This window comes from Heptranchias perlo, chromosome 10, assembly GCF_035084215.1.
Source record: "Heptranchias perlo isolate sHepPer1 chromosome 10, sHepPer1.hap1, whole genome shotgun sequence".
In the NCBI taxonomy this organism is placed as follows: domain Eukaryota; kingdom Metazoa; phylum Chordata; class Chondrichthyes; order Hexanchiformes; family Hexanchidae; genus Heptranchias; species Heptranchias perlo.
The window spans coordinates 21,650,167-21,664,029 of NC_090334.1; the positions used below are offsets into that span (position 1 = coordinate 21,650,167).

General features: G+C 40.1%; 1 protein-coding gene across 4 annotated transcripts in view; it reads right to left on the reverse strand.

Annotated features, from left to right (window-relative positions):
* LOC137326330 (spectrin beta chain, non-erythrocytic 1-like) overlaps positions 1 to 13,863 on the reverse strand; it is a 269,969-nt gene that overhangs the window by 96,573 nt on the left and 159,533 nt on the right. For all 4 annotated transcript variants that reach the window (XM_067991316.1, XM_067991314.1, XM_067991315.1 and 1 more), the window contains 8 exons: positions 13,290 to 13,381; positions 13,051 to 13,131; positions 11,564 to 11,679; positions 11,207 to 11,319; positions 8,839 to 9,026; positions 7,363 to 7,480; positions 3,522 to 3,680; positions 693 to 995 (listed from right to left, as the gene is read on the reverse strand). In XM_067991316.1, the coding sequence (XP_067847417.1) occupies positions 693 to 995; positions 3,522 to 3,680; positions 7,363 to 7,480; positions 8,839 to 9,026; positions 11,207 to 11,319; positions 11,564 to 11,679; positions 13,051 to 13,131; positions 13,290 to 13,381 (1,170 nt within the window). The remainder of the gene's footprint in view (positions 1 to 692; positions 996 to 3,521; positions 3,681 to 7,362; positions 7,481 to 8,838; positions 9,027 to 11,206; positions 11,320 to 11,563; positions 11,680 to 13,050; positions 13,132 to 13,289; positions 13,382 to 13,863) is intronic.

The window sequence follows — 13,863 nt, forward strand, 5'->3', positions numbered from 1 at the left end:
GAATCAGAAAGATATCTGTTTTTAAAGATCAAGTAGACACCTTGAAAACTTCAATTGAAACCATATATTATAAATATGTTACATATATTTAAGGCACATGCATCAAAGTTCAGATGTCACCCATGCAAATTTCTGTCACATTCACTAAATTGTGCATTGTGTGGTATAATACTCCCATCCTTACAAAACAGCATATCCTTACTTATTACAAGAAATCCACAAGCTTTCTGTAATTATAAGGATCTATTTTATCTGATAAAAAATGGGAAAGAACAATTAAGTCACATTTCAAAGAGCAGGTGATGCAAATAGTACTTGTTTTTTTAAAAAGGAAATCAGTTACAAATAAACACTAATGATAATTGCACTCTGCTGATTACTCCCTTGCAGGAGTTACTGAGCTGGACAGCAGGAGGAAACTGAATTAATATATGCAGTTAAAGGTTATGTTCGAAAAGGTAATGATAGTGCCTCTACTGTATGTTATGTTTTTAAAAATATCAAAAAAGAAAATGAAATGAGCAATTAAAAAGGATCTAACAGTTATATTGCGATTTAATTTTTCAAAAAAGAGGCATTGGTCATCTTAAGTATTGAAAAATCCAACTAATCGTTCACTGCCTTTGTCCCACTAGTAAAACACATGTGCGCACACATTATGGATGCATAAAAATTCATATTTTAACGCATACTTTCATTTCATCCATCCAATCAATGATGTGAAGCATCTCCTGGAAAATCTTCTGAAGGGCCAAGTTCATTTCCAGCCTTGCTCGCCGAGCATTAAGCAGCTCCAACAGATACTCCCACAGTCGCATGATGTTGTCCTTCCTGGCATTAATACGTTTAACATCATGGTAATTCTCGGTCTCCAGTTCCTTAGACACATCCACAAGGGTCTGCACACGTTCCTCATAAGCAGCGATGTCTGCTTCAATTGCCTCATGCTTCTTCATAGCTGCTTCCACAGCAGGCAGGTCATAGCCAAAGTTATCCTGTGGACAAATTGGATAAATTAAACAATAAATACATAAGAAACTGGAATTGCTCAGTAACAAGTTACATTCCTACGACTGAATCCTGCAAGAAACGGCAGGCTCATACATCAACTTTGCCACTTTTCAGACCAAAGAAAAAAGACTCTTGAACGTCAAGGTATTGAAAACATGCTTGGCACTACAGTAGAATGACAAGATTCTGAAGCATCCATACATTATTTTTTGATCTCATTTTATGGTAACATGCAAGAGCACTACGTCAGAAGCCAGAAACACCAGCACATTGAGACAGCCACTGGAAGTAGTAAATGGATCAGAAAAGAATTCAGCATGAAAACTAAACACAATGTAGACCACAACAGAATATTAGTCCATAAAGATACACTACATCTTGAGTACACATATTGTTTCCAGATCTGAATTACCAAATATATGCATTCAGCAGCTCATCCAATGCAATGCAATGCAAGAAAAATAAACACCAAGCACCTTTATTCTGGTTATAAGGCCTGAATGAACAGATTCTATGGTGGACAGAGGATGGAGAGCTGATCAATGCATGATTCAACAGCTAAATGTCATAATCAACTCCAAATCCCAAGGTTCAGACTAGAGCCCGTGTATCCAGACAATATAACCACTAGTAGATAGTTGCATTAGAATGTGTACAGTGGTGTTTGGAATCTGAAATAGTTCCTGTAGTGCAATTGTTTTAAAAACAAACATGTCAGAATACAGGACTCGAGAAAGGAATTTGTGCCTGTAGAGCTGGCCAGATTGATGGATTCTAATAAACTATCTACTGATGTAAAGCAAAACACTGCTCAAGTAAAACTGACAAAGAACTTTATTAATACTTTGCCTTCACCATCCTGAATTGCTGCTACACAAAACAATATTTTTTAGTGAAAAATCTCTGGGTGAGGGCAAGGAGTTAAAGACAAGACAATATGACAGACTTTGAATAATTGTATCAAAACTTCAATATTGAAAACATTCGTTATTAACATATATCTAAGCTAAGGCAACAAATTAACGATTGTGTTAATGCTTAATATTGCTGCTAAACTCCATACAGTGTCAGTGATTTCTCTGTTCACTTCCAAAAACATTTCTTGCCACCTTTGAATCATAGAAAGATTGGTAGAGACAGAACATACTGTGGGATTTTCAACTGGTGATAATGTCGATCTCCAAACATTTAAAATGGGCTTTACAGCTTAATTTTTAATTTCTGGTGGTAAAATCAATAGATTTATGCTGCACTCCCATTTTATTACACGATGACAGGCTGAACAGACCACAGCTGCACATTTCAGCTCATCTGCATACTGATCCCATTTCCAAAGTAGCATGCTCACCATCGTATCTGTCCTTTCAGCTGTCATGGACACATGGTAAAAGGAATGCAAGACTGGTTGGTTTTGGGAAACGATTAGAAAATAAAACAGAAGACACGATAATACAATTCCTTCAAATAACTGGCCCTACATTGCCCTTTGAAAATGTTATATTCATCTGCCATTCGGAAAATAAACCAGCAACGATTTATATGATTAGCTGTGAAGTGTATGAGAGCCACGATTGCCTTATATGGGCAGTTATGAAAGATTTGACAGCAATGACTATTCCATACAATTATCTACGGTACGTATGACAACATGGCTGCTCTATAGTCAAGGCAAAACATATTGTGTGTGCAACATCACGTGATAAATTATGGCAATTACTACACATATCACATGTTTACAATTTGCTGCCCAAGTACTTTAATTTTACATGAAAAGTATTGAATGGTGCAAATGCAGGTTTCTGAATGTATCACTTATCTATTGGTAACTATGCAGCACTTTACATCTTTTACACCAGCCTTTTAAAGCCCAGAGTAACAGTTGTGTGTCAAAATGAGAAAAATAACATAATTATGGGAGGTATTACATGCTGGATTCAACCTTGATTTCCCATATTAGTGAGCTCCAGATATCAGTCTTGCTGGGGTTGGGGGGGGGGGGGGTGGGGGTGGCGGGGAGGCATGAATGTCATCAAACTATCTTAAAGTCACATACAGTGCAATTTGGCGCTTTCACATAAAGAGGGAAAGGAAATCAGAAAGAGAAGCATCCCAGGCTTCCACTGGTTATACACAGCATTGACAGAGGCATGTGCACTGGTTGCTTGCTGTATACAGTGTGTGGCCTGCGGAGAAATACAGATTTGAAATTTGGGAGAAAGTAATAAACAGAGCTTTAAAGCCTGCATGCAGGTGTATAGTTGTGTGCATAACATTTTTAAAATAAATTACATTTCTTAGTTAACTCCCAGAGCATGTTGCAAATTTTGTTTTATCATCAGAAATTTACAGGTGTTAAAATTTCTATGGGTATATGGAACCTATGATTTGCGCAATTTGAACATTGAAAAGGCCTTTTTGTACTCAGTGGTTTCCTGTGGTAAGGCTGCACCACCCACTAACTACTCTTTGTGTATATATGTCTTCTATAATAAAATGGAATGCTTCTTTACCTGCGAGACCAGCCGCTGATTCTCACACAACCACGTCTCCCTCATAAGTGCCTTGCGGTCAAAACGTCGGGCCAGCTGCTCCAGTTTCTCCTGTCTGATCAGTTCATTTCTCAGGGACAGCTCACGTTCGTGCTCTGCTTTCTCCAGCCGTTCCCAGCCCTATTCAGAATTGCCAGATACAAATGGCACAAACTGTGAGACGTTGAGTTGATTCTTTTTTTTAAAGAAAGATGTGTCAAGACTTTTGCTTAGATTATACGGCACTGATTTTATTCAGTGGGGTGAAATTATTATTCTATTTGGATGGCATTGCCCTCACTTGCTAGCTTCACAAAGAATAGGAAAAAGTGTTGGTGGGATGTGTTGTTGGATTAATCCCTGGAATCGGAGCAGTGGGGGAATTGTTGGTTTAATCCCACACCCCTGAGTTCATTATCTCAGCCATGCTGCTGTGGGGAGACTCCAAAAGTGACCATACACTTTTACAAACTGCATCAGAACAGCATTGGACGAGTCTTGCAGCAAGTCATCTATTTGTCTTCTCAGCTAAAGGCAGCGCAATGACCCTACAAGATCTTGGAATAAACTTCACAAATAAAGTGATATATATAAATATAGAGTCATAGAGTCATAGAGTTATACAGCACGGATAGAGGCCCTTCGGCCCATCGTGTCCGCGCCGGCCATCAGCCCTGTCTACTCTAATCCCATATTCCAGCATTTGGTCCGTAGCCTTGTATGCTATGGCATTTCAAGTGCTCATCCAAATGCTTCTTGAATGTTGTGAGGGTTCCTGCCTCCACAACCCTCTCAGGCAGTGAGTTCCAGACTCCAACCACCCTCTGGGTGAAAAAGTTCTTTCTCAAATCCCCTCTAAACCTCCCGCCTTTTACCTTGAATCTATGTCCCCTTGTTATAGAACCCTCAACGAAGGGAAAAAGCTCCTTAGTATCCATCCTATCTGTGCCCCTCATAATTTTGTACACCTCAATCATGTCCCCCCTCAGCCTCCTCTGCTCCAAGGAAAACAAACCCAATCTTCCCAGTCTCTCTTCATAGCTGAAGCGCTCCAGCCCTGGTAACATCCTGGTGAATCTCCTCTGCACCCACTCCAAAGCGATCACATCCTTCCTGTAGTGTGGCGACCAGAACTGCACACAGTACTCCAACTGTGGCCTAACCAGTGTTTTATACAGCTCCATCATAACCTCCTTGCTCTTATATTCTATGCCTCGGCTAATAAAGGCAAGTATCCCATATGCCTTCTTTACCACCTTATCTACCTGTTCCGCCGCCTTCAGGGATCTGTGAACTTGCACACCAAGATCCCTCTGACCCTCTGTCTTGCCTAGGGTCCTCCCATTCATTGTGTATTCCCTTGCCTTGTTAGTCCCTCCAAAGTGCATCACCTCGCACTTTTCCAGGTTAAATTCCATTTGCCACTGTTCCGCCCATCTGACCAACCCATCTATATCGTCCTGCAGACTGAGGCTATCCTCCTCGCTATTTACCACCCTACCAATCTTTGTATCATCAGCGAACTTACTGATCATACCTTTTACATTCATATCCAAGTCATTAATGTAGACCACAAACAGCAAGGGACCCAGCACCGATCCCTGTGGTACCCCACTGGCCACAGGCTTCCAGTCACAAAAACAACCTTCGACCATCACCCTCTGCCTTCTGCCACTAAGCCAGTTTTGTATCCAAAGTGCCAAGGCACCCTGGATTCCATGGGCTCGTACCTTCTTGACCAGTCTCCTGTGGGGGACTTTATCGAAGGCCTTACTGAAATCCATGTATACCACATCCACTGCATTACCCTCATCCACACGCCTAGTCACCCCCTCAAAAAATTCAATCAAATTAGTCAGACATGATCTTCCCTTGACAAAGCCATGTTGACTATCCCTGATTAATCCTTGCTTCTCCAAGTGGAGACTAATTTTGTCCTTCAGAATTTTTTCCAATAATTTTCCTACCACTGATGTTCGGCTCACTGGCCTGTAGTTTCCCGGTTTTTCCCTACTCCCCTTCTTGAATAATGGTATTACATTAGCGGTTCTCCAGTCCTCTGGCACATCCCCTGTGGCCAGAGAGGTTCTGAATATATGTGTCAGAGCCCCCGCAATCTCCTCCTTTGCCTCACACAGTAGCCTGGGATACATTTCGTCTGGGCCTGGGCCTGCTAAAACCGCCAATACCTCCTCCCGCTCGATGTTAATATGTTCGAGTATATCACAGTCCCCCTGCCGTATTTCTATGTCTACATCGTCCTTCTCCATAGTGAAAACAGATGCAAAAAATTCATTTAGAACCCCTCCTACATCTGCCGGCTCCACACACAGATTGCCATTTTTGTCCCTAATGGGCCCTATTTTTTCCCTAGTCATCCTCTTACCCTTAATATACTTATAAAACATCTTAGGATTTTCCTTTATTTTGCTCGCCAGTGTTATTTCATGGCCCCTCCTTGATCTCCTAATTTCTTTTTTAAGTATCCCCCTGCACTTTTTGTACTCCTCTAGGGCTTCCTCCGTCTTTAGCCTTTTGTATCTGCCAAAAGCCCTCCTTTTTTTCCTAATCCATTCTCGTATATCCCCTGACATCCAAGGTTCCCTGGAGTTCTTGGAACCACCCAAATATAAATATATATATTTAAATAAAACAATATATAAGTAACATTGAGGGAGAGGTGTTCCAAAAAGTCTTTTCACATAATCAGCATAAGAAGAAAACTTTACAATTGTGATTCAATCCTAACTTTTATTTAATTGCATTTTCAAGTTATTTGGCCTTCTCAAACATAAAATACAAGCCAAGGGCTCACTGAACACCTTGTAAATGCGCCATGTGTTATAGTAACACACCTGGAAGTACTCAAGTTTGATATGAGTTCATGATTTCTGTTGGGGCAGCAATATGCGCCTTCAGTGTCCATAGGAGTAAGGAGAGGGGTTAAAAGTCAGCCAAGTTCCTGCGACTGATCACTATCCAGTGACCCCTTCTGGAAAGTGCCTGTCTGTATGCATTTTATGAGACTTCACTTCGCTGCAAAGCTGTTCAAAAAACCTACTAATGATGACTGTTTAACCTCATATATGTAAAATGGACACTTGGACAGTTATCAGAGGGCTGCCAGTGCCTGTTGATGATAGACAGCATCAATCTTCACTTTTGCCTGCATTGCACAGGTGACTGCACTTCACAGCAATTCACTGCATGTGATGCACTTTGAGACATCTGCGAGGCATCATAAGATTCCATGTAAACACAAGCGCTTCAGGAGTTCGACAGGAGAAGAAAGGAGAAAAGCAAAGAAAATTGGGGGGAAATATATGAAGTTTTGTCGACTACTGAAGAGGAAAGAAAATTTTCAAAAGGAAAATAATAGTGGATTCACTCTCAAATACTGTACAATATTTTCCTCTCTGAATGAAAAAGAAAACTGCAGCAAAACTTTTCAAAACCATAGCAAGCAAAATTTGCTTTCTGAAACATCACAACACCTGGAACCTACAACTGAACTTTTGCATGAAACACTGTTGACAGGTTTATTTATCTATGAACTACAGATAGGAGCACTAATGTGTTCTTGATATCTATAAATCTCCCCTGAATGTTTGTTTAAATGAATGCCGAGCATCGGCTGCTCTCCAGAACAGCCATCAAGTGCTGTATCAGAAAAAGCCTCCGTAATTGGCAATGTCATCTCACTCAGCAGAATAGCACAGGGAATAAATTCAGCCAACAGTTAAACCAACACAGTTAAAGATCTGTGGATTTATCTGTATTCTCAAACTGATTGATGGAAATAACGAGTGAAGAAACCTCCTACCCTGTTGATGTCTGAGATGAGCTTGCCCTCGTGCGGAGTATATACTTTCTGGTTGTTTGCTCTCATCCTGCTCTGGATGGAGAACAGCAGCACCTCGAGATTACCCTTCTCCTGGAACCTGTTGGAGGATGGCAGCTTCAGTTATTTTTGTTGCAATTCAAAAGAGACCTTTGCACCAAACCCAGAGAATCTTGAAAATGGTATCGGGCACTGAAAGTTAAACATCATAAATATTGCAGAGAAAGAAGCCACAACAATATGCGTTTCGTTCGTCATCCCAGAGAGATGCCACAGATGTCAATGCAATGCTGGTTAAATTTTGTTATTGTTAAAGTCTATTTTTAGATACCAAAATGATCCAGTATTTCAAGCTTTATGCAGTTGAGGCTTTCCCGATTTAAATCTTGGATCTTCCACAGAATGCACTTTCAACAGTGCACATTGAAAGGTGCTGTCTGAAAATAAATAGTGCATTTCACACAGCTTCTGATGCATTGATTTATGAAATAGTGCTAGAATTCTAAGGAAAATCACAGCACTACTGGTAGAGGCATTTTGTTTACTGTGTACTTTACAAACCTGAACTTGGTTTAATTTAACTTGGAACTTACTGCACTAAAACAGATCATGCAACCTCATCTATTCACACAAAATACAGATCAGCTTTGTCAAAGTAGCACCTTCCATTCCACAGTTCAGTGGCTATGGTGCTGGATTAGCAATGCAAAAGTTATGAGTTCAAAATCCCACTTTGAAATTGAATTCAATAAATCTGGTAATTTGTGGGCTGGCTCCAGAACAAGTCACCATGAAAGTTATCAGATTGTTGTAAAAACCCAACTGCTGGTTAATCGCTCATCCCCCAACCTGCCTCTGTTAAAACCGGAAGTGGGTGCATTTGAGCTGAGTTGGGGTTGGGTTTCAGATTTTTGAAATTTTAACCTACCCAATGACTGTCAACATAAACGCATATATTGGTATAGTGGCTTTACATGTTCCAGCATCAGGGTGACTATGGAGAGGGGAGTAGTCATGGGGGGCTACACCGCTTTTCTGTTTTTGTCTTTGGATTGAGTCATTATTTTTCTGTGCCCCAGCTAAGTGATGGTGCATTCCTACCTTGCCTCTTACGAGATTCTCCCTCTCTCTGCAGGCAAGTGGCATGGAATTAGTTAGTGGGATCGTGTTGCATAGCCCTCCAGGAAGACCACCCAAGTGGTCCAATTGACTATCTGGGGACCCAGTAATCTGACCCTGGATGCCTTTTTTAACAAATTAAATGTGAGATTTTTTTTCTTCCAGATCTAGGAGTTGCTTAGCCTGTTATCACCTATGCCAATCGTGAACAGTACACATTCAATAATGCCACAGGGTGAGAGCAGGACAAAAACATCAAAGGCAGTCGGACAACAGGAAGCACATAACAATTTGTAACTATATGCTAAAGTATATAGCAGCCCTACTTCTGCAACTTACTTGGAAGGTTTTTCCACTGTGCGGTAGGTGTTGAAGGCCTGCAGTTGTTGTTGCACTCCAGTCAATGAGTTGGCAAACTTCCGACTGTTAAGAACAATGATAGTTTGCTCGATCCAGGTTAGCAAGTCAGATGCCAGTTGTTCATATTTATCGATCATTTTCTGGGTTTCAATTGCATTGTCCAACACCTGGGTAAACGTATAGTACACTGTAGGATATCTAGAGCTCTTAAAACATTCTGAGATACTGGAATAGTTTCAGTTTAATCAAAATAAACAAAACATGCTGTTAGACAACTGATTGTGAGATACCAATTCCTCTTACTCCAGATTTTCAAAATGAATCACAGACTTCACAGGCCTTAAACCCACAGCAAGTGCGTTATGTAATCTTAATAACACAGGATTTTCCTGAAATGAAGCTAACCATAAGTGAAAGAATTTGTCTATCTCTGCCCCCTCAAAAAAAATCACAATTACATACATCCTTCATTAACACAGTTGTGACCTTGGGGGTTGGGGGTAAGTAACATTATCAACATCCTAGAAAGTTGGAACAGTACTTGCTCTTTGCCATGATTTAGTTGAACAGGGGTAATTGGATAGGCCTGTGGGACATTGTTGGGAAGTGCAGAGGGAGCCTTGCTCTGCATTAAGTCTTTACTACCACCTGGCGTTGGAACGCTTGAAGTTGGCCCTGGTTTTACATCTCTCCCGATTTTTATTTCGATTAAAGTCAATAAAAATCAGGAGAGGTATAAAATGGTCGGCCCATTCGCTATCACCCATCTTACACCATCGAACACAGTCAAAATTACCCCCATTCACTTCAGGCAGGGTACAGTTCCACAGCTAGCTGTCACCCTTCAGAACCCCACTCAAGTGACCAATATTCATGTGTGTTGACAGTAAGTGTCAGCAGTGGTATTTGACTACAGGAGAGGCAATACAGCCAGACACAATCCTGTCCCTGCTTGTTGCCCACCCCACACACACACACACACACACACACACACTACATGCACATGCATACACCACAGGTCACAAACATGAATGAGAACCATGGTTTATTTCCCCCCAGTCCAAAATCAGAGGAGCTGAGGCCAGTTTTAGCAGCCCTACCATTATCCAGGTGAAGATCAGCTAACTCAGCAGAATGGAGATCTAATCTGGGACATTCCTGGTCTGTATGGCTCATCTAGTCATTGGATACATCCACTGAGCTATCAAGGCAGTCCATAATGTGTGCTACAAAGTTTAGTCACAATCTTGAAATATTGCAATGTTGAAACTGTGTACCCAAAAAATACAGGCTGTGAACTTCCACACAGAATTTCAGGGGTATGCTGTGTTATGAAATAAATATTAGAAATAAACAAATGCAAGTGATAATATTCCATAATATCAATTTAGGTTATGCATTTTACATGTGGAAAATATTTTAAAAGAAATTCAGCCAGGACAGCAGTAATGGCGTTTAAATTCACATCAGTGTCCCTGGACTGGGGAGGAGAAAGTCAAAAAATGGCCAAGATTCCTGGTTCTTGATCACTATCCCCTACTAGAAAAGTGCTTATGTGACCTTTGGGAGAGATTGAGATCAGGCTTTGAGCTGTGCATATATTATTTATTTATAAGTACACCAGTAATTGTTGGGACAAAAACTCTGACACGTTCACAATGATCATCATTCATTGTAACTAATATTATACTTTCACAGTAGTTTTTATTTTAAATTTAATCATAGAATCTTACAGCACGGAAGGAGGCCATTGGGCCCACTGTGACTGTGCTGGCTCTTTGAAAGAGCTATCCAATTAGTCCAACTCCCCTGCTCTTTCCCCATAGCCCTGTAAATATTTCCTTTACAAGTATATATCCAATTCCCTTTTGAAAGTTATTATTGAATCTGTTTCCACCACTCTTTCATGCAGTGCATTCCAGATCATAACAACTCGTTGCGTAAATAAAGTTCTTCTCATCTCCCCTCTGGCTCTTTTGCCAATTATCTTAAATCTGTGTCCTCTGGTTACCGACCGTCCTGCCAGTGGAAATAGTTTCTCTTTATTTACTCTATCAAAACCCCTCATAATATTGAACACCTCAATTAAATCTTGCCTTAACCTTCCCTGCTCTGAGGAGAACAATCCCAGCTTCTCTAGTCTCTCCACATAACTGAAGTCCCTCATCTCTGGTATCATAAACAACAGAGTTTTCCATGATGAGGCAGAAATAGCAACTCACAGGGACTTCTCATGGGTACAGTCAGATCGATTTTCTCACCAGCATTCCAGAAAAGTTGTTATATTGTACCACCATAACTTACTTGGATGTAGCTGGTTATTTAAGCAAACCTATGTAACACAAACCTTCCCAATCCTTTTCCCCTCCACTGCTAATGCCTTCATCTTGGAGAAGTAATGGTAAAATGCCACCACGTAGGTAATGATTGATTTCTCATCCGGATTCTCTGTAAAAACATCTGTGAGGGAATAAAAGAGAATAAGAACTTCTGATTCTTCCTTAATCTGGACTGCAATTTTGTAGCCCTATACCTGACTCTCTTTGAGCACGGCTCACATTGGGAACACAAGATTGGGGAATTTACCCTTTTAATCCATTATACCATTAGGCTCCCTCTTTCTATTTAGATATATACTTCACTTCTGTAATGTTTATTTGGCTATGTATACATACAATTATGTATTCATCCTGATGAAACTTACCCTCAGGATCAAGCAGCTTGGTCACGCCCAGCTTCTGCTCTGAGACATTAAAGGCCTGCTGCAAATTGTATGTGGCATTAGACTTTTTCAGCTTGTTAAAATCAACCAGATCAGGCCTGAAGAAAGAGAGACACGTTTTAAATATTTCCAATTTACCATACACTTTTCGATGTTGAATAGTGTGCTCAATGTTTAAGAAACTCAAACTACATGAGAATTTTCACAGATCTTTGGAATTCAGATATTTTGCCAACATGCCAAACAGCCATTTCCAAATCCATTTTCAACCTACCTGATCATGTAGGATTGTGGCAGTCTTCTTTACCTTACCCTATCACAAAAGCCAGTTCCAAAAACTGACAGGCATACATCCTACTCGTAATAGTAATTCATAGAAGTATCCAATTGCAAACAGATTTACAAATTAAAATACACTAAAATAAGCAAGATTAGGATATGTTCAAGCATGAACAAATAATAGTTTGTTTCGATCCACAAAAGAAGCGAATGAAAATCTAGGACGAGAAAAACATTTTTGCAAATTAATGGACATTTTGTCACTGGCCACACATAGAATCATGGAAGTTTACAGTACAGAATGAGGCCATTTGGCCCATCATGTCTGTGCTGGCTCTTTGCTACAGCAATATAAAATTAATCAGTGCAGATTGATAAAGCCATAAAAAAGGGCAATAGCATTTTGAGTTTTGTAAATAGGGCATCATTACATGAGTAAAGAGGTTACAATAAATTTGTACCAGGCACTGGCTAGACCACAGTTAGACAACCGTGTGCAGAAAAACCAAAGTGGGCATACAGCGCAGATTCAACAGGCAGAAAGTATATTTGAGAGGAGCCTTGAGATACTGGGGTTATTTCCATTAGAGCAGAGAAGGCTAAAAAGTGATTTAAAAGAGGTTTTTAAAATTACGAAGAGTATTGATAGGGAAAGACTGTCTCCTCTGTTTGGGCAGTTTTGTAACCAGTCTTCATGAGATATGTTATGGAACGCCTTCTGAAAAATCCATTTACACTACATCTACTGCATCTTATTTATCTGCACAGTTAGTCTTTTCTTCAAAAGCTCTTAAGTTTGACAAACACAACTCATCTTTAATAAATCCACACTATCTGTCCTTGATTATCCCATACATATCTAAATGCTTCAATTTGAAGTCAAATTATGCATTCTAAGAGTTACCTGGTTTATCCTTCTCTCCCTTTTTGAACAGAGGTGTTACATTGGCTACCTCCCCCGGCACAATTTGCACATCTAAGAAGGATTGAAAAATTGTGGTCAAAGCCTCTGCTATGTCCTCTTCAACTTCCTTTGCTTGCTATCAGAACCAGTGACTTGTCTATCTTGAGTTCTGCTAATTTTTTCAGAACCAATTTCTCATCTATAGTGATCTCTAAGAATTGTTTCATATCCTCCTCTAATACTCTTCCATTCTCACATCCTGCTGATGGCCTTTGCTTCACATTACCTGTGTTTGTGGATAAGGGCGTTAAATGCCATGCCATCCTTCCAGCTTGATGTGAAGTTTGTGATGTTCACATTGGGATACCTAGGTATTATAAAAAGAAAAAAAAAAGCTTTCATTTTAAAAGTAACTTTTTTTACTTTTCAGCTTTGACAAAAATTCAGACCACATACTGCAGCTATTTGCATTGACAGAATAACAGGCAAAGTAAAAGTGAAAAGGAAGAGGCAAGAGTAACCCACCCTGCTGTCTTCATCTGGCACCAAAGGAGGAGGGCGTCCTTTGCTGACCGAGTCTCACGGCTGTCATGTGTCTCTACAGTGATATCCTGGATCTGAAAGAGCAGATTGATAGTATTTTTTTAAAAAAACATCCAAGTAGACATTTGAAGCATCAAGTCACATTGAGTCTACAGCACAGAAACGGCCATTCGGCCCAACTGGTCTATGCTAGCATTTATGCTCCACACGAGCCTCCTCCCACCCCTCTTCATCTAACCCTATCAGCATACCCTTCTATTCCTTTCTCTCTTGTGTGCCTATCTAGCTTCCCCTTAAATGCCTGCATGCTATTTGCCTCAACTACTTCTTGTGGTACTTCAGACAGTAACATATAGTAAGAGCTACAAAAAAGGAGAATGAAAAGGAATATCAAAATCAACACAAAAATGTTTTACAATTATATAAGGAAAAAGAGAATGATCAAGAGCAATGTGGGCCCCTTAAAAACTGATAATGGTGATATTGAAATGAAAACATGTTAAATAATTACTCTGCGCCAGTATTTACAGTAGAGGAAGAGGTTAGCATGCCGGAT